We start from the raw sequence: 20,486 nt of genomic DNA on the forward strand, positions 1-20,486 counted from the left end.
TTTTATAAATCACATATTGAGATGAAATTTAATATACTTAGTCATCAATTGGTATGTGTGTGTGTGTGTGTGTGTATAAAAATTAGTTTTAAAATAGAATTACTGTAGAAACTCGATATGCTTATTCTTCAATTTAAACACGTGTTAAAAATCGTTTCAAAAAGACTGTTGTAGGAATTTGCTTAAATAACTGAAACGTAATTTTATTTTGTTTCTTATTTATTTTACATTTCTTTTTCATACATATATTTCATAAAATAAACATTTTTCAATACACATAAACCTTCATGATTCATGCACACGGAAAGCTCCAACTTGTCTTTGCTGTCTTTCAATTTGAAATCTCCCCACTCGCATTCATCTGCATTACTTATTGTATAATCACAGATACCACTAAGCCAATTCCTTTTTTCTAGTCCTTTCACGAATATCTCTTGTTGTTCTTCTTCATTTATCACATATTTCCTTATAACATCTTTATACCTATAATACGGTGAATAGCCATCTGTCCAATTTAAGCCGTGATGGTTATAATATAACCAGCTAGAAGTAAAAATAAAAATATTACAGAAAAAAGCTTCTGTTTTAATTAAACAATTTCACTTACTTTGCTTGTTTTATCTCTGCCTCATTTAACCAAGAATATGGAAATGGTGGTGAAAATAAAATGTGAAACACTTTTTTATCGCGCAAAACTGCAAACTCTTTTACTATAAAAGAATTATCTTTCAATCGAAACCCTTGAAAGTCCACGAATGCAGGAACCATCGTTTTGATTACGATCTTTCGAAAAATTTGTGTTAAACTGACGTGTCCCCTGCCCCCTAACCTCAGATTTATTTAACCGAGAAAACGGAACAGTACGTTGCACCAAGTATGCTTTGAATCAATTGTGTGTTTGTGCATGCTATTATATATTAGTTCAAAAATTGCTGAGCTATGGAAAAAAGTAACACACTCAGCTACATTTAGGGTAAAGCGGATTCAGCGGGAGTAATAACATGCTGCAAAGATTCAAGGTTACGCGAGCGAAAAAATCAACGCGGGGAGAATCTGTTTTACCATCTAGGAAACTGCTTTTACCGACTGCGACCTGACGTCAGACGAGTGGGGGTATGACGTCAAAATGCTGCAAGTATCCTCGCGCACCCCCGCAACCCTCTCGCCTATACTTGCTGCGAGCTCACGTGGAGCCTCCGATTTCCCCCACCACCACCGCTTAGCACTTCTTGACTCCCCCCACTACCTCGCAACCAGGCTCATCCGAGTGGACAGGAGTGGGGGGGGGGGGGGGCAGAACCGGCCTAGCTTGTCTACTCAGGTATGGCTTTACTCTGTCTTCTGATACATGGCAGTAGATCTCAATACCAGGTTCTGTTGTGAGTTTTTGGAGATTTAGTGAGGTAAGATTCTCAATTAAGTGTTTTAATTCTTCATCTTCTTCCTGAGCCCTTTGTATTATTGTAGCACTGAGTGGGGTTGGCATTTGAATGCTGTCGATTCGTGACGAGGTGTCAGCCACCATATTTTCATCCCCATTGACGTGTTGGATGTGAGTGGAAAACTGAGAAATGTATTCAGTTTGTCTCAATTGACGATCAGAGAGTTTTGTATGCTTCTGTTGAAAGGCGTGTATGAGTGGTTTGTGATCGGTGCGTATAACGAAATGGCGCCCTTCAACTAAATATTCAAAGTGTTTCACCGCGGCAAACATGGCGAGTAACTCCCTGTCATAGGTGGAGTACCGTCGTTCCGTGGGACTAAGTTTTCGTGAGAAGAATCCGATGGGATGCCACATATCATCCTTCTTTTGTTCCAGCACTGCCCCTATAGCTGTAGTGGATGCATCAGACGTCATGCGCAGCTCTGCATTAACAGTAGGAGACTTTAATTATGTGGAGTCGGCCAAACCCCTTTTACAACGTTCGTATGCTTCTTCCGACACCTTGTTCCAGACAATAGGAGTTTTATCATTCTTCTTTGAAGACTTCAAATAATCGTTAAGTGGTGCTTGATGAAAGGCTGCATCAGGTATGGATCGTCTGTAGTAATTGAGCATCCCAAGAAACCGTCGTAGTTCCATGACGTTTTCTGGTCTTGGGAAGTTTAGAATCTTCTCTACTCTATCTATTGCAGGTGAGTATCCATTCTTATTAATTCTGAAGCCAAGAAAATCAATTTCCGACTTTCTCAATTTAAATTTGCTGAGATTGATAGAAAGGCAAGACTCCTTAAGGATTTCAAAAACAGCTTTCAAGTGATTTCTGTGTTGTGTCTCATTTTCAGACATTATCAATATGTCGTCGACGTAGACGAACGTGAAGTCCAGCCCTCGGAATAGATGATCTATGTACCTTTGAAAGGTTTGCGTGGCATTCTTGAGTCCAAACGGCATGACAAGATATTCATAGAGTCCCCATGGAGTGTTTATAGCCGTTTTGGGAACGTCTTCCTTGGTTATTGGTATCTGGTAGTATGCCTTTTCCAAGTCGAGTGATGAGAAGATGGTTTTTCCGTGAAGCATTGGAAAAATATCCTGGATGAGTGGTGGAGCGTAACGATCTGGCACCGTGATCGCATTAAGCCTGCGATAGTCTCCATAAAGTCTGTAGCTCCCATCCTTTTTAGGTACAACGTGTATGGGACTGGCCCATGGACTTCGTGAAGGTTGAAGAATTCCGGCATCCAGCAGATTGGCGATTTCGGCTTTTGCTGCCTTAGCTTTTTCTCCAAAGATCTTCCTAAAGCGCTCAAAAACTGGAGCACCCTTAGTATTGATGTGATGCGCGAAAGTTGACTCCTTCAGTATGTGTTTGCCGTTTGGCTTGGTGATCTCCACATATTGAGCGAGCAAATCTGCGTATGGCAATGTTGAGTCAATTGTCGATAAATTAATAGTATTGGCTCTAAGTATTTCTCCTCTTGAGGTGAGTTTAGTGTTCGAATCGATCAGTCTACCGTACTTGAGATCAATTGAGAGGTCAAAATAACAAAGGAAATCAGCACTTATTATGGCCGTTGGAACATCAGCAATGACGAAAAGCCATTTGAAGCATCTCCTCAGGTCTAAGTCAAGGTTAAGTGTTTGAGTTCCATACGTCGATATCTGTGTGGAGTTTGCAGCATATAATATCAAATTTGTTGCTGGCAATGTTTTCTTAAAACGACCTACGGGAACGATCGATATGACTGATCCAGAGTCTATCAGAAATTTCTGGCCAGTTTTCTTGTCTCTTACGTGTAACCTATTTTCCAGGTCTACTTGGTTAATTTTGCTGCCATCGGTTGCTTTAATTGATGACAGCGTACCTAGTTTTCCGCCTGCTTCTTGATTTCTCCATAGAGCAAACAACCCTCGGCACACTTCAAAGCCTGTTTTCCGAACTTTTCGTGAAAGTAACATAGGCGAGATGTGCGTGCTGGAGACTGATCAAGATCTCGTTCTGGACCTATTCTCGAAACTTCTACCTCGTGTTGAACTGTTTTCACTGTTAAGTTTTAACTCTTTAATCTCCTGCATGCAATTAACAATTAGCGCTTGCATATCAGATAATCTTTGTTCTAGGCGTTTGGCGTGAGTTTCCTGATGAGCATTCGTAGTTGTAGCCATTACGTATGAAGAGCTGAATACATCCATCAATCGATCAGACATTTCAGCCAGGCCATCCAGGCCCATGCTACTAGAAATTAAAAGATGAGGATGAATGTGAGCCGGTAGTCTCTCGAGCCATAACTGATGCAAGATTCCATGTCCTACTTCTCCTTTAGCAAGGTCCTGCATTTCTCGGAGTAACTGTGAGGGTTTTTTGTCAGCAAGAGCCAGGTTCTTCAGCAGTCGGTCCACTTGCCTTGCTCTTGATTCCAATAAGCGGTTGAGTATCACGTTTTTCAAATATTCAAATTTGTCCTTTGCTGGAGGTCGTCGTATAACGTCCGTTAGCTGCCGTAACGTGTCCGCGTCAACAGCACGAAGGACAGCCAAGTATTTAGTGTCATCACTTGTGATTCTGGAGGCAGTAAATTGTGCTTCCACAAGAATGAACCAGGCGTCCGGCGCATCACTCATAAACGTTGGTAGTTTCTGCTTCCAAACAGCTTGAATCTCGTTCACACCCATTTGAACGTTATACGGCACGTTCATATAATTCGGAGTCTCACTCATGCTGCTTGAATCCTGCGGTTCTACAGCAGGGAAAGACGCCCGATTGCTCGCTGCTTGAGTGAGGTTGATTAGGTAATCTTCTCCGGCTTCTTGTGTCTCATGTCTAGTAGGCGATCTTAGAATGTTGGGCATCTTTTTCATCGAAAAATCCTTGATGATTCTTCATAAGCTTCAACCGATCAGAGATCACGTCGGGGTCACCACATTTGTGGGGAGAACTAATGGTTGTTCGATGATAAAACAGATCTCTATCACGTATTCCTAGGAAATTGTCCTTTATTTAACTCCGTTCTACACAATGTAATACACTTAAATAGTTACAAAGCAAAGTATGACGACTTGATGGGTTCCAAGTCATATCACGGTATTGAGAACCATATGACCATACGGGCCAAAGGTTCAAGCGGAAGAGAGATCTTGATCCAAAGGATCTTTTGAACCTGCTCCTGATCCAGATGATCCAGTGCTGCCACCAACTTGACGGTCGATCCAAGTGCGATACGCACTAGACATTTTTGCCAACCTATCAGTCAGTTCAGTGCTGCCACAGATGATTATGCCCTCGCGCCATCTATCGAAACTGATGCGAAACAACACGGCAGAGCTTCGAATAGGGTAAAACAGATCTACATTAGATAATTTTATAATTTAAGAAAATATTTTAATTTTAGCGTAGAAAGATACACGAAAATAGCATTAATTTGTTAACAAACGAAATTAATAAAATTGTTATACATATACCCTACATTATTATTACAATATCCTTCTTAAATTTAAATATATGACTTCCAGATGATTTGTTTGATTCTATATATATATATATATATATATATATCAAACAAATCATCTGGAAGTCATATATTTAAATTTAAGAAGGATATTGTAATAATAATGTAGGGTATATGTATAACAATTTTATTAATTTCGTTTGTTAACAAATTAATGCTATTTTCGTGTATCTTTCTACGCTAAAATAAAAATATTTTCTTAAATTATAAAATTATCTAATGTAGATCTGTTTTACCCTATTCGAAGCTCTGCCGTGTTGTTTCGCATCAGTTTCGATAGATGGCGCGAGGGCATAATCATCTGGAAGCTAAACGATGGGATCGAAGCGCCGCCTACCGGCAAGGATTGCTTCGGGACACGGCAGCAATCTCCCGTTTCATCTCTGATACGGGCGTTTTTCTAACTGTGGACGTTTATTTTCAGGGATTAGATCCAGATCTCGGATCAGACTTACCGCAGTGTCGCAGCTTACGAAAAAATAATACTAGATCACCCTAGACTAATCCGGATCTAGTGAGGAGGCTTTCGCGAGAGTGAATCCGGATCCAGATTTAAATAGAGTAATTAGGGCCTATTCAGGTGTGGAAATTTTAGCTGTCATTAGTGGCATTATTCTAATCAACAAAAGGTAAATATTAAATGTCCAATTTGTTTTGCTAAATATAAAGAAAGAAGTATAATAATCATTAATAATTTTCACTTTTTATATAATATATTAATTTTATTACATAATTTCTCTTAATAACATATTATTTACAGATTAAACAATGGATTATATGAATTTATGGAATATTTTATTTGAAAATGATGAGGAGGAAGATGATGTATTATTATTTTCCTCCTCATCATTTTCAAATAAAATATTCCATAAATTCATATAATCCATTGTTTAATCTGTAAATAATATGTTATTAAGAGAAATTATGTAAGAAAATTAATATATTATATAAAAAGTGAAAATTATTAATGATTATTATACTTCTTTCTTTATCTTTAGCAAAACAAATTGGACATTTAATATTTACCTTTTGTTGATTAGAATAATGCCACTAATGACAGCTAAAATTTCCACACCTGAATAGGCCCTAATTACTCTACTTAAATCTGGATCCGGATTCACTCTCGCGAAAGCCTCCTCACTAGATCCGGATTAGTCTAGGGTGATCTAGTATTTTTTTTTTCGTAAGTTGCGACACTGCGTTAAGTTTGATCCGAGATCTGGATCTAATCCCTGAAAATAAACGTCCTGTGGCATATAGGAGATTCGTGTTAGTTGACTATAGCGCTCAGAATGATGGTGTCTGAGAGCGCTGATTGGTCAATATCACGTAGTGCCAACATGAAATGGTCCGTTACCAATAGATGAATTAGAAAAATGAGACCTATCCGCCATTTTTCGTATTCATCTATTGGTAACGGACCATTTCATGTTGGCACTACTGGATATTGACCAATCAGCGCTCCCAGACACCATCATCCTGAGCGCTATAGTCAACTAACACGAATCTCCTATATGTCGCCGTAAAAACGCCCTGTAGTATTGGCCATTCATTATTGGTCAGTACTCACAGAGATGAAACGGGAGATTGCTCATGCGAGGTCCCGAGGCAATCCCTACCGGTAGGCGGCGCTGGTGTTGGCAAACGCGTGTCTCAGGTCCATCTAACCCCTAACGCCATCTATCGGAAGAGACCTCGAAGCACGAGCGTTAAGCTTAGAATAGGGTAAAACATATATGCATTGTTGCCAGAAAGCGGAGTAAAGAGAGAGCGGAGATATTTTCTCGGACCTCTCTGTCTTTCTCGCTGTTAGCTTCTAGCAGAAGAGTCGAGGCAAAATCTTTCCGTTTCGCTTTGCCGAAAATCTACCAATATTCGATGTCATTTATATTTGCAGGCCAATGCCTTTATACATGATTTTTTCAGCATATTTATTTATCAGCATTGACTTATTTAAATCAATAATAAATTAAGGAAATGCGTATTTGATATATAATAATTATTTTAACTATAATTTCATCGTTATATTTCGCTTATTTCCGTAAAATCTGAATTTCTTTAGTTTATTATTGATTATTGTAAGTCAATGGCCATTAAAAAAAATTTAATCTTAAAAAAAAAAGAAAAGTACCGTTCAGGAATCGAACCCGGACCCACAAATCGCCACGCGATTACCTTACCGCCTAGACCACGAGGCTTCTTCAGTGCACCATAAACAGATAGCCTTTTTAAGGGCTTGAAATCTTCTTTTAAACCATATAAATAAACGAGCAACCGACAGCTTTATTCATTATTATTCTGTCATAATGGTACACAAATTAAGGAATAATTATATTTTGAATAGTTTTCAAAAGCTTTTCCAATAGCCAAGAACGAAGATAAATAATCAATTAACGCTCGCAGTTTCCGTTCTTGGTTATTGGAAAAGCTTTTGAAAATCTACATTATATAATTATTCTTTATTTTGTGTACCATTATGATAGAATAATAATGAATAAAGATGTCGGTTCTTCGTTTATTTATATGGTTCAATAGAAGATTTCAAGCCCTTAAAAACACTATCTGTTTACGGTGCACTGAAGAAGCCTCGTGGTCTAAGCGGTAAGGTAATCGCGTGGCGATTCGTGGGTCCGGGTTCGATTCCTGATCGGTACTTTTCTTTTTTTTTTAAGATTAAATTTTTTTAAATTGCCATTGACTTACAATAATCAATAATAAACTAAAGAAATTCAGTTTTTACGGAAATAAGCGAAATATAACGATGAAATTATAGTTAAAATAATTATTATATATCAAATACGCATTTCCTTAATTTATTATTGATTTAAATAAGTCGACAATGCTGATAAATAAATATGCTGAAAAAATCATGTATAAAGGCATTGGCCTGCAAATATAAATGACATCGAATATTGGTAGATTTTCGGCAAAGCGAAACGGAAAGATTTTGCCTCGACTCTTCTGCTAGAAGCTAACAGCGAGAAAGACAGAGAGGTCCGAGAAAATATCTCCGCTCTCTCTTTACTCCGCTTTCTGGCAACAATGCATATATGTTTTACCCTATTCTAAGCTTAACGCTCGTGCTTCGAGGTCTCTTCCGATAGATGGCGTTAGGGGTTAGATGGACCTGAGACACGCGTTTGCCAACACCAGCGCCGCCTACCGGTAGGGATTGCCTCGGGACCTCGCATGAGCAATCTCCCGTTTCATCTCTGGTACTCAGTACTCAGTATAGCAACTTACGACATCGTAGCATAATTTAAAATGGCGGAGTTGTCAACGCTGAAACCAATTTGGAAGTGGACTCCTGAAGAAAAGTTTGAGGAAGCTTTTAATTATAAAGAAAGTGGGATTATTTTATTTAAAGAAAATAAAAATATTGATGCATTTCATAAGTTTAGCATGGCTTGTAAAATCTTATTGACGTTAGAGCCAATTGCAGACCTAGAATTAAGAAATACTTTACAGAATGAAATAACTAATTTAAGACTTATACTTTACAGTAATATGGCTTGTTGTCAGTATAATCAGAATAATTATGAACATGTAATAACGCTGTGTAACAAAATTCTAGTTCAAAATAAAACTAATATTAAAGCATTATATAGAAGAGGACTTGCTTATGGTAAATTGAAAGATTTTGAAAAAGCAATTGATGATTTAAAAACTGCTCTTAAATTAGAGCCGCAGAATTCTGTAATCAGAGCCAAATACAATATTTATTATGTAAAATGGCTTGAATCAAATAAAAGAGCAAATGAAATGGTTAAAAGAATGTTTAAAAATCAATAGTTGAACAATTTTGCTAAAGTCGAATAAATTGTATTTATTAAAAGAAAAGATATTTTCTTATTTTCATTTTATACTTAAAGTAGTTCACTCTTAGATATGTAATAGTCAAGTATGTTTTGAAATTAGAGTAAATAAAGTAAGTATTTAAAAACAGCTAGAAAAATCAATGGAAACTTAATTAGTACATTTTTTATTTGCAGTATACATCACATATTACATATGTCAGGATCTATCACTAAAACGACTTAAAATATTTATGTAGAAAAAACTTAAGTTGGTCTATAAAGACAGCTATAAAAGTACTATAAATTTTATATTATATCTCTTTCAATGCAAATAGAAAAAGGTAACGAAAAGATCTTGTGTAAAGATTATTATATTACCAAAAGGATCACTTGTATTTATGTTTTAAGTAGTAGTCCTTATTTATTCTTCTTTACTTGTTCTAGGGCTAAATGCATCTTGTGTCTTAGGACTGTTCTCATAAGCCTTGATTAAGTTGGATTGAATTAAGTATGCTATAAAATGTTACGTTAAATATAATATATTTAACTTAATAAAGCTTTATCAAGGCTTGTGAGACTGGTTCTTAAGTGGATATCAGACAATACTTTTTCATGTAGTGGATTGCTTCCAGGAGTTGAAATGTTTGCTAACTGATTATAATAATGCACATACCCAATCACTAGCTGCTATTCTAAATTCATCAAGAAATGCAGCATAAGAAAAAGCATTGTCTGATTTTGGTTTTAAATTTAAATTTATGAGAAAACTGTTATACTACAATCTAATACTGAACATTTAATATTTTTTACTTATCTGCAGACAAATGAAATCTTAGTACTTCTAAATTAGTTAAAGGAATTATCTACTTTGATATTTAGAAAAGCTTTTTCATCAATTTTTATTAAAGTGGATGAATAAAGCTAAGGCCTTAAGAGCCGGTGTAGCCAAGACCTGTAAACTTTATTATTGCTTGTAGTACATCAATTCGGTTCAATATAATTAATCTTGCACCTGGCCAGGGGAAGTAGAAATCAGAGGGACGAAGAGATATCTAGGGAGTTTGTTCGTATCTGTCAAATAGCGAGGTTAACCTTCATTTTTGTATCGTAAACAAAAATAATATTTTCGGAAAACGATTAAAGAAAAGAAGGAAGGATTTCAATAAATAACAGAGAAGAAAAAATATATCATATGAGTATTAATTAATAACAAAACATGAAAATTATTGTGAATTTTTAAGGAATTATACTTTGTGGTTGTTTTATTATTGTTGCAGATGAAATCCTGTTTCTGATGAGTTTCAATTAAGGAAAAAAGTACTTATAGACCAATAAATGAAAAAGCATTAATATATGAGTAATTTTGTGTGGCCCAGTCATTTCAATATCTGTGACGTAATATTATCATAGTGAATGTGTAGGCGATTGCTGTATATACATCGAAGGCTTATTGTAAATTAATTATGATGTACGATAATGTTCTGATTCCTATTATTATAAATTAAAGCTAGTTCAATTAAAATATTATTTTTGTTTCATCCATTTCCAAATTCTATAGTATGTAATTACATATTCTCGTAGTATTCATATATTCTTTAAATTACTAACAAAATTACAACTATTTTGTTTGTAAAGTATAGCTGTTTATTGCAATGATATTTATTATTCAATTTGTGACGAATTGCATAGGATTTCTGCAAATGTCTTATTGGTTTGTAATACCCTTCCATATTTTCTGTGACATTTATTTGCCTTGTCAGTTCCTTCTTCTAGTTTTCAACATATACGAATATTTCTTTGCTATTTGTAAATACACTCATATATGGCTATTCTATTGACTAGTTGATTCTATAAATGTTAAGATAATTGGTAAACTATTGTTTTATTAGTATAGTTCTATTCACTTGCAACTGCTCAGCAATATCTACTGAACTTATTCCTCCATTCCACAGACTGATGGCCTTTCGTTCTTTTATCATTTCACTATTATTTGGCATTTTACATTTTAGTTTTTCAAGACCCACTTATAAAACTGTTTAAGCTGTATCAGCTATGAAACAAAAGAAGAAAAATAGGTATTTGTTTTAATTTATTTTGTAGATGAAATAGTATTTCCCTTCTTTTGTTTCGTGGCTGATACAGCTTGAATAGATTTATAAGTGATTCTTGAAAAACTAAATTGCAAAATGCCAAATAACTATGAAATGATAATAAAAAAAGGAGAGGCTATCAATCTGTGGAAGGGAGAACTAAGTTCAGTAGATATTGCTGAACAGTTGCGAGTGAATAAAACTCGTGTTAATCGATGGATTAAACAATACATTGAAGGAGGATATTCAGGACAATGCGATAAGAGAGTACATAATAAAAGACCGAGGATTACAACAGAAGAACAATATAGGCAAATTGTTCAGGTAATGAGCGAAGATCCTTTTCAGTCTTCGTATAGTGTAGTGAGCAAATTAGGCTTCTATATTTTCAAAATTACTGTGCACAGAAGGCTTCATGAAGATGGCATACATTGCCATAGTACTGCTCACAAAATAAAGATACCCAGCAACATAGGCAACAACGAATTGGGTTTGCATTAGAGTATTTGAGCATGGAAGAATTCTAGGAAGACGTCATCTGGAGTGATGAAAAAGTTTTTTAATCCTCTGAAGATGGGGGATTACATGTTTGGTCCCCAGACAAAGAAAAATATAACAAAGAATGTGTTGCCTACAAATAAAAGCAATCAAATTAGTGTTGCATTCTGGAGCTGGATGCCGAAGCATGGTGTAGATGAAGTATGTACTATTAATACCAAGATGAATTCTGTGACGTACACAAGCCTTTTAGAGTACTATATGCTGCCAAGTGTTCGAAGAAGGTACCCCAGACATGAGGTTCCAATAATAAAATTTATACAAGATAATTCCAGTGTGCACACTTTGAATATGACCAAGCAATGGTTTAACAATTATCCTGAAGTCCTTAAAATTGACCAGCCAGCAAAATTTCCAGAACTCAATCTTAAAGAAAACATCTGGAGGATAATTGTAAAATGTTGGAGACCTGAAGAAGAAAGGACGAAGAAAGGATTAAAAAGTTATGCAGAGAGAATGTGCCAGGGACTGGTCAATCAACCAGAAATATGTGAAAATCTTGTAAACTCTATCCCTTGTCGCTTACATGAATTAGTAGTAGCAAATGGCTATGAACTAAGGTATTAAAGTGATTTATTAAGTAAACTTAATAATCTTTACATATTACTTTGACTTTTTCATTATACATTGTATGATGCAGGGGGTTTTAGTGGGTATACTTAGGGGTGGCGCCTTGGTTGAGACCGTCTTTCTTAAGGTAATCAAAAAACCATTCCCTCTAAGTGTCTTGATCTAAAATGGGGTCTTTTCACATAATTCTGGCCTGCAAAGATCAGGATATGCATAAAAACATTTCACCATGTATCTAAATCTAATAAAATAATCAATGAGCATATACATAGGAGTATAGATAAAATTAATATAAAATATATTTAAAATACATTATATTATATTTTCATTAATTCAGTGGCCAAATTCATTTTAAAGGTAACATATAACCTCAGGCACTTTTATTGTTATAGGTGGTTTAATATATTAGGATAACTCTGCTACATCAGAAAGCACGATAGCCTTCTTCTTTCTGTACATGTTGAAAAAGAGATAAATATTTGTTCCCTATAATCAGACTCTCATCGGAAAGAGGATTTCACCTGCAATAAAATTGAAAAAACCACAAAGTATATTTTCTTAATAATCTATTTTCACGTGTTTTATCAATTAACACTCATCTGATTTTTTTTTCTTCAATTACTTATTAAAGCCTTTCCTTTTATTGCTGTAATTTAGTTTTCGTAATTATTATTCCTTTTTACATTCTCACAAATTAGGTTAATCAATGACAGTTCTGTCTGGTTCTGTCCACGTCCAGTTCTGTCGACGAAAAAGAGAACCATTCCATTGGGTGCATCCAGAAGCACAACCGCTCAGTGAGCGCTCGGTGAGCGCTCGCCAAATCCCCTAGACAAAAGTACTGGATGAAACTGCTCATTAACGGGATCCCTCAAGCCCTCTGTAGCCAACATTACGGAACGAAAAACGAAGGAGAATTGTCCAGCGCTATTTTTCAACCGATTTCAATGTTTTTGGGCTTATTGGAATCGTTAGGACTCGCCTTTCGTCATAAATAAAGCCGTATTTTCTAAAAAACGTAAAAAAATAAAATTGTTTAAAAATTCGCATTAATAATATTTAAACGCAAAATAAATCGAAAAATCGGGCTTCTTTATGACGAGGTGCCAGACCTAACGATTCCAACAAGCCCAAAAAGATTGAAATCGGTTGAGAAATAGAGCCGTACCATTGTCCCGCGTTTCTGAGGTGGGCGAAAACCAAAAATTTGTAGGAAGGCAGCTAGGCTTCCGCCCCTCTCGTGGCTCACGCTAACGTGTTCCCCCACTCCAGCATCCAAACTTACTGCGAAGCTTTCCTCATATTTACGCTATTCCCCTATCTGTAGCTATACACATATAAATACCGTTAAAATAATGTTGAGAACATTTCATTTCGCCGATATAATGAAATTGCTAAAAATGCAATTATCATTTTGAAATAAAATTGCAGAAAAGGAGATTTCGTAATGCTTGAAATATAGGGCATACGGCGAAACGCGGGACAATGGTACAGCGACACTGCGGTAAGTCTGATCCGAGATCTGGATCTAATCCCTGAAAATAAACGTCCACTCTTTTCACTCCGACGGAGCTTTCCCTAGAATTCCCTATTCACTCCGTCTAGTAATTCTGTGTCCGGGAGCAAGTTAGATAGTGAATAGGGAATATGGAAGAGCTGTGATAGCTAATTGCTATTCTATCCCCAATTCCCCACTTCTAAAAGGAAAATAGGGGTAAGGATAAATAAGAAATATTGGCACTAATTGGGAGCTCTGTCTGACTAGTTTAAGCGGGAAAGAAGCAAAATTGACAAATGTTGGTTTCATTATTTTGGAATTAAATTTTAAACGTTTGTTTATATAAATCTAAGGGCCTGATAAAGTAAGTGAAATAAATTTTAAAATAATACAATATCGTGTATAGTTAAAAAATTAATCTTTTATTTCTTTTTAACAGTTGTTATGAATAATGAATATAGTTCGTGTAGACTCTACCAATTTTAATTTAATTTATTTTGATAACTGTCTTCTTTCAATTAATTGCAATAATTTAGTAGTACAGCAAAAATGAAAAATTCCGGTAGCAACTTTATCCCTCCATATATTTTTAATATAATTTTATAAACTACTCACTACTTTTTTCTTGCAGTAGGACATCCATTTTTATTTTATCAAAATAAATTAAATTAAAATTGGTAGAGTCTACACGAACTAAATTCATTATTCATAACAACTGTTAAAAAGAAATAAAAGATTAATTTTTTAACTATACACTATATTGTATTATTTTAAATTTTATTTCACTTACTTTATCAGGCCCTTAGATTTATATAAACAAACGTTTGAAATTTAATTCCAAAATAATGAAACCAACATTTGTCAATTTTGCTTCTTTCCCGCTTAAACAAGTCAGACGGAGCTCCCAATTAGTGCTAATATTTCTTATTTATCCTTACCCCTATTTTCCTTTTAGAAGTGGGGATAGAATAGCAATTAGCTATCACAGCTCTTCCATATTCCCTATTCACTCTCTAACTTGCTCCCGGACACAGAATTACTAGACGGAGTGAATAGGGAATTCTAGGGAAAGCTCCGTCGGAGTGAAAAGAGTTTAATTCCGAACTCAACTAGAATTACTGGACGGAGTGAATAGGGAATTCTAGGGAAAGCTCCGTCGGAGTGAAAAGAGTTTAATTCCGAACTCAACTACTGTAACGTGAAGAAATTCAGGGCTTGAAACCTCAGAATTTGAAGAAAAAAAAGCAGTTTCCATGTTCGGGAGCTGGAAATGAATACACTCTGAAGAAAAATTAGATAAATTATGTGATAATTTATCATTGTTATATGCAATAGCCGTCTATCTAGAACGATTACTGCCTTTTTCTCTTCAAATTCTGAGGTTTCTTGCCCTGAATTTCTTCACATTACAGTGACCTTAAGGGCCAGTACAAGATGGAAATTCAAGCATACCATTTGAAAAAATAAAATCTGAAAACTGCAGATTTAGGCTGGCAACATTGCGAAAAAATGACGTCACTTCGTAGACGAGGCTGAGTCAAGAAATTGTGAAATGGTAGTACAATATTTTGACAGGCATATGCATTATGAATTTCGAACGAAAGCGAAATAAGCAATGCCTTTAGAAAGTGTGTGTGTGTCTAATAATTATAAGATAATTAATATTCAGAAATATGTACTTATATTTTAAATTAATTGTATGCGAATTATTATTAATGATATAAATGTAGATTGTGTTTTGGTAAATAAAAGTGTTTTTTTTAGCTGAACAAGAATATAGGGTTTATTTTTTAAATACAATCATTAAATTGTTATAATTTTAAACAATTATAAAATATAATATTCATTATTTTTATCGAAACAAAATTCCTGTTTAATTCTTAATATAAATTACTGACAATGCAAAAAATTATGAAAATTTTTCTACCTTCCTTTACACTTTGATCTTTTGCTTTTCATTCTACGTTAGCTGTTACAAGAATTTGATGTAAAGTTGTCTGTCCTCCAGGCCTTTAAATAGTCTCTATCACCATTTGGAGATTGCAATTTGCACTGGATTACACTATCTTGCACAGTGCATTTGGTTCCCACCATTTTACTAATCCTTTACCAGCCGTGAAATGACTTTACATTAACAGGAAAATAACTATTGAACAATATTGAACGAAAACGATTAAAATATGTACATGGCAAATGGAAAACTGTACTTGAACTCTTCTAAATTAAACGGCAAGTCTGTAAAAGAAATTGTATATAGTTACAAACAACAAGTTAAATGTTTATGAAAAAGTATAATAATATGCAAGTCAACCACTTATTTTTATATAATTTATATACACTTGCCTTGAAAAATAATTTTCTATTAAATCTTGCCGATCATTAGGCGTTGGAGAGGACCAAACTTGTGGAATATTTAAATAATTCTGCATATCGGTTTTGTGATATGATTTAGCACGTCTTATGACGTTGTGGAGAATGACAGTAGCCATAACAACATTCATTGTACGTTCCCATTTTGTGAAGCGGGTTCCAATTGTTAAAACTGGAAACGTCCTTCCCCAAACTCCAAAGCATTTCTCCACCTAAAGCAATTATATTATAATGAAGATAACCATGCGGATAAAAGTGAATTCCATTATTATATTTATAGTTATACCTACCATGCATCTTGTCCTTATGTGTGCTTCATTATATAGGACCTCCGACGGTGTTTGTGGATTCGCTAGCGGTATTATTAAATACCGATGGTTTCGGTAGCCACGGTCACCTAAAATAATACCATTTTCAAATTGAAAATTGTCGAATCGGAATTTGAGTCGACTATTCTCAAAAATAGTACTATCATGGGCTGACCCCGGCCACCTGGTAACGATATCCGTAATTTCTAGTCGGCTGTTAACTAGGCACTGCACATTAAGGCTGAAGAAACCTTTGCGGTCTAAAAAGCTCAGCATCTTCACCTCCTAAGTATAAATTGAAATAAATAAATTAAAATAAGGAAAAAATAATATTTTCACTATATTTTAAATAAATAATTATTAAAGACAATTACCATACGATCTTATTCGTATATGCACGCAGTCGATTGCTCCAACAACGTGAATCATTCCTGATAATTGGAAATTATCATTCGCTGTCCGTAATATCTCTCCTTCAGTTCTAGGCAGTTTAATATATTTTAAACACAAATCACAAATTGCAGCTGATACTGAATGGACAATTGTTTTAGCACTATTTTTGCTAATTCCAGAAAAATCTGCTACGACTAGCAGGTAGCAGCCTGTAGCATAAAATCTTAGAGTAGTTAATAATTTTATACTGGCTGGAATTGCTATATTCCTGAAAACCAATAAATTATTATTTATTGAGAGTGTCATAATTATTGATATATGTTATATTAAATTGTGCTAATAATAAAATGGGTACTTACATTACTCTTGAACTGATGTTATGTTCAATTTGTCCCAAAATTTCTAAAAATTGCTTTTTATTAAGCCGAAAGCGATTAACAAATTCAGTATTATTCATTATTTCAAAATAATTTATCCTTCTTAGCACTACTCGACGTCTTCGCGGAGGATCATTTTCAGCTTCTTCTTCTTCTTCATTTGAAGCATAAACCATTTCAGTTTCGTCCATTTTAAAACTTTATATTAAAATTCAGTGATTCGCTGATCTTGCCAATTATATTTATAAAACAAAATAGATATATGTTAATTACCCAGTGACAAAAGAGTTTGCTATCGATATCAATTCGATTTTAAATTGACATCAGTAGAAAACAAAATAATGTCAAATCAATATTGAATTGATATCGATAGCTAACCCTTTTTTACTGAATATTGGTTACGTTACATCGAGAGCGTTTATAAAATTAATATTTAATATAAAGAAAAGGTAAATTTGAAAATATTTTTTTATTATATAATGGTTAATTGAAATTATAACTATTTCTTGTTAATCAGAATTTAGATTTACAAATTACCACATAGTTTTGTTTATTTTTAAATTAATTTATATCAAAATTTCATTTATATTCCAGATGGAAAAAAATCACCGTTTTAAGTTTTTGGAGATTGTCCAAAAATATTTCTCCGTGGTAGAAAACAAAGCTACAGACGGTACTACCAAAGGAGAAAAACAAGAAGCCTGGAAAAAAATTAAGGCGGAAATGATAGATGCGACCAACGGAGAATGGAGAAATTTATGCCCTGAAAATATGTGGAAAAATCTAAAAAGGCAAGCTCGAAAGTACCATGTAGCTTCAAGAAAGGAACATTATAAAACGGGTATATTTAATACATATTATATATTTGTGGTACTCATCGATTTTATTAATTTTTATTACATAATATTTTTGTAGGCGGCGGAATATCGATGGCTCCTGACCCTGATGAATTTTTGGAACTTGTGGTTTCCTTACTAGGAAAATCCGCGGCTAGAATGGACTATCGTGGAGATTGTGATTATTTCCCACAAACGGGTTCCATTGAGCAACCTTTAGCCAGCTCATCATTGCAGCAGTATTCTATAAATAAAACCTCCAGCAGTTCATTTATTAGAAAAAATAATAACGGCAAAAAAGTTTCCGTTAAGTCCACAACTAACAATAATAATTTAGCAAAGCAGTCATCACATAAAACTCTAGCCAATAGTAAAGATTCTGCTGAAAAATTGTCAACATTAGAAGATTATTTTAATTCCGATGAATTTGAGGACTTTGACGACCCACAGCCTATATTTGATGTAAGTTTTTTAAATTGTATATAGTCTTCTACAAAAATTAAATATTACATTCTTAGGCATTAAAAGAAAATGGAAATATACCTACTTGGGGCAATGATAATTGTCCCAAAAATTTGAGGAAACCCAAAAGCCAACCGCTTCAAAATATAATTTCCAATAGCTGCTTATTAATAGAACCGGTAATCCAAAAGGAAAAAAGTGGTGCAGCTACATATAAAATATGATTGGATGAGCGGATTGCCACCCAAAGGGCTAAAAGGAAGTATTATGAACGGAAAATTGAACTTACTAATGAAAAGATCAAGCAACTAAAGGAGGAGAGGTACTTGACGTGCATATTATTATACTTTTTCATAAACATTTAACTTGTTGTTTATAACTATATACAATTTCTTTTACAGACTTGCCGTTTAATTTAGAAGAGTTCAAGTACAGTTTTCCATTTGCCATGTACATATTTTAATCGTTTTCGTTCAATATTGTTCAATAGTTATTTTCCTGTTAATGTAAAGTCATTTCACGGCTGGTAAAGGATTAGTAAAATGGTGGGAACCAAATGCACTGTGCAAGATAGTGTAATCCAGTGCAAGTTGCAATCTCCAAATGGTGATGGGGACTATTTAAAGGCCTGGAGAATAGACAACTTTGCATCAAATTCTTGTAACAGCTAACGTAGAATGAAAAGCAAAAGATCAAAGTGTAAAGGAAGGTAGAAAAATTTTCATAATTATTTTGCATTGTCAGTAATTTGTATTAAGAATTAAACAGGAATTTTGTTTCGATAAAAATAATGAATATTATATTTTATAATTGTTTAAAATTATAACAATTTAATGATTGTATTTAAAAAATAAACCCTATATTCTTGTTCAGCTAAAAAAAACACTTTTATTTACCAAAACACAATCTACATTTATATCATTAATAATAATTCGCATACAATTAATTTAAAATATAAGTACATATTTCTGAATATTAATTATCTTATAATTATTAGACACACACACACTTTCTAAAGGCATTGCTTATTTCGCTTTCGTTCGAAATTCATAATGCATATGCCTGTCAAAATATTGTACTACCATTTCACAATTTCTTGACTCAGCCTCGTCTACGAAGTGACGTCATTTTTTCGCAATGTTGCCAGCCTAAATCTGCAGTTTACAGATTTTATTTTTTCAAATGGTATGCTTGAATTTCCATCTTGTACTGACTAGTACTGGCCCTAATTTTCAGTCGCTCATTCAGCCTCACTTTCTGCTCGCTCTGAAGTTTTCGCGCGAAATTTAAAAGTTACTTAACATCCCTAGATCAGTAAAATAAATTTGAAATGGTTGCAAGTAGTCTGGGATACCGTTTCGTTGTAAAAAATTTCCTATTTTCTTTTAAAAGTGAAGAAACTTTAATTAACTTTTTAGAAAATAAAACATGGCATTTGAGCAGCAATACAATAGTAATGCAGCTGTGCTTCTGGATGCACCCATTGGTAGCATTCAACAGAGACAAATGTTGAGGGAGCGGTGTATGTTATTGGCTATTACTCTTAGATCCTATAATTTTATCCAATAGAAGTAGAAGTTTAAAAAGAAATCTGGTAACGTTACTGAGCTGCTACCTCTGCTGAATGCTACCATTCTAAAATTTTACAGTGCTGACAAGGGCCATGTTCCAGAAAGTCCAGAAATCACTACCAGTAGTGGGATTCTGTATTTCTGTAACTCTTAGCGACAACTTTCGGTATCGTTAAGTCCAGTTACCGATAGAAATCGCTAAGTGCGATTCTGTAACTCAGGGTCAGCGATGATTGTCGCTTGTAATGTCGGTACTGTCGGTAACCTACCGAATCCTACCGAATAAACGTACCTTTCCTTTTTAAGAAAACTCTCAGTTCAATCTTAGTTAAGCGACGGAGTCACGAACAATTGAAGTTAATATAAATTGTACTAAACCGAATCATTTAGCTGAGAATTGATATTTCACTGAGTTTTTTATTGAAAGGAAAACTAATAATATCGTTATAACTTAACATTGACCGAGATAGATGTCGCTAGAGGTTCAACGAAGGAAAGGTACGTTTATTCGGTAGGATTCGGTAGGTTACCGACAGTACCGACATTACAAGCGACAATCATCGCTGACTCTGAGTTACAGAATCGCACTTAGCGATTTCTATCGGTAACTGGACTTAACGATACCGAAAGTTGTCGCTAAGAGTTACAGAAATACAGAATCCCAATACTGGTAGTGATTTCTGGACTTTCTGGAACATGGCCCTTG

The 20,486-nt window shown here is 34.5% G+C and overlaps 3 protein-coding genes and 1 long non-coding RNA gene across 4 annotated transcripts; 2 read left to right on the forward strand and 2 right to left on the reverse strand.

Moving 5' to 3' along the window:
- Positions 1-224: 224 nt before the first annotated feature.
- On the reverse strand, positions 225-4,294 carry LOC136780848 (uncharacterized). Its single transcript, XM_066739398.1, has 5 exons — positions 3,469-4,294; positions 1,912-3,372; positions 1,318-1,866; positions 608-710; positions 225-543 (listed from the first exon to the last, which is right to left on the reverse strand). The coding sequence occupies exons 1-5, from the start codon at positions 4,292-4,294 to the stop codon at positions 225-227; spliced, it is 3,258 nt and encodes a 1,085-aa protein (XP_066595495.1).
- Positions 4,295-8,191: 3,897 nt separating this feature from the next.
- On the forward strand, positions 8,192-9,933 carry Bdbt (Bride of doubletime). The gene is made up of 2 exons (XM_066731161.1): positions 8,192-8,878; positions 8,943-9,933. The coding sequence occupies exon 1, from the start codon at positions 8,215-8,217 to the stop codon at positions 8,740-8,742; it is 528 nt and encodes a 175-aa protein (XP_066587258.1). The 5' UTR covers positions 8,192-8,214; the 3' UTR covers positions 8,743-8,878; positions 8,943-9,933.
- Positions 9,934-10,495: 562 nt separating this feature from the next.
- On the forward strand, positions 10,496-12,720 carry LOC136775954 (uncharacterized). Its single transcript, XR_010823011.1, has 4 exons — positions 10,496-11,161; positions 11,245-11,955; positions 12,036-12,092; positions 12,358-12,720. It is a non-coding gene; the product is annotated as an uncharacterized lncRNA (long non-coding RNA).
- A 2,965-nt stretch (positions 12,721-15,685) lies between these two features.
- Positions 15,686-17,102, reverse strand: LOC136780856 (putative nuclease HARBI1). Its single transcript, XM_066739410.1, has 5 exons — positions 16,894-17,102; positions 16,516-16,802; positions 16,124-16,230; positions 15,807-16,045; positions 15,686-15,698 (listed from the first exon to the last, which is right to left on the reverse strand). The coding sequence occupies exons 1-5, from the start codon at positions 17,100-17,102 to the stop codon at positions 15,686-15,688; spliced, it is 855 nt and encodes a 284-aa protein (XP_066595507.1).
- Positions 17,103-20,486: the final 3,384 nt, after the last annotated feature.

This window comes from Prorops nasuta, unplaced genomic scaffold (genome assembly GCF_024137725.1).
Source record: "Prorops nasuta isolate Cenicafe-Biocafe unplaced genomic scaffold, Cenicafe_Pnas_1.2 PNAS00002, whole genome shotgun sequence".
In the NCBI taxonomy this organism is placed as follows: Eukaryota; Metazoa; Arthropoda; class Insecta; order Hymenoptera; family Bethylidae; genus Prorops; species Prorops nasuta.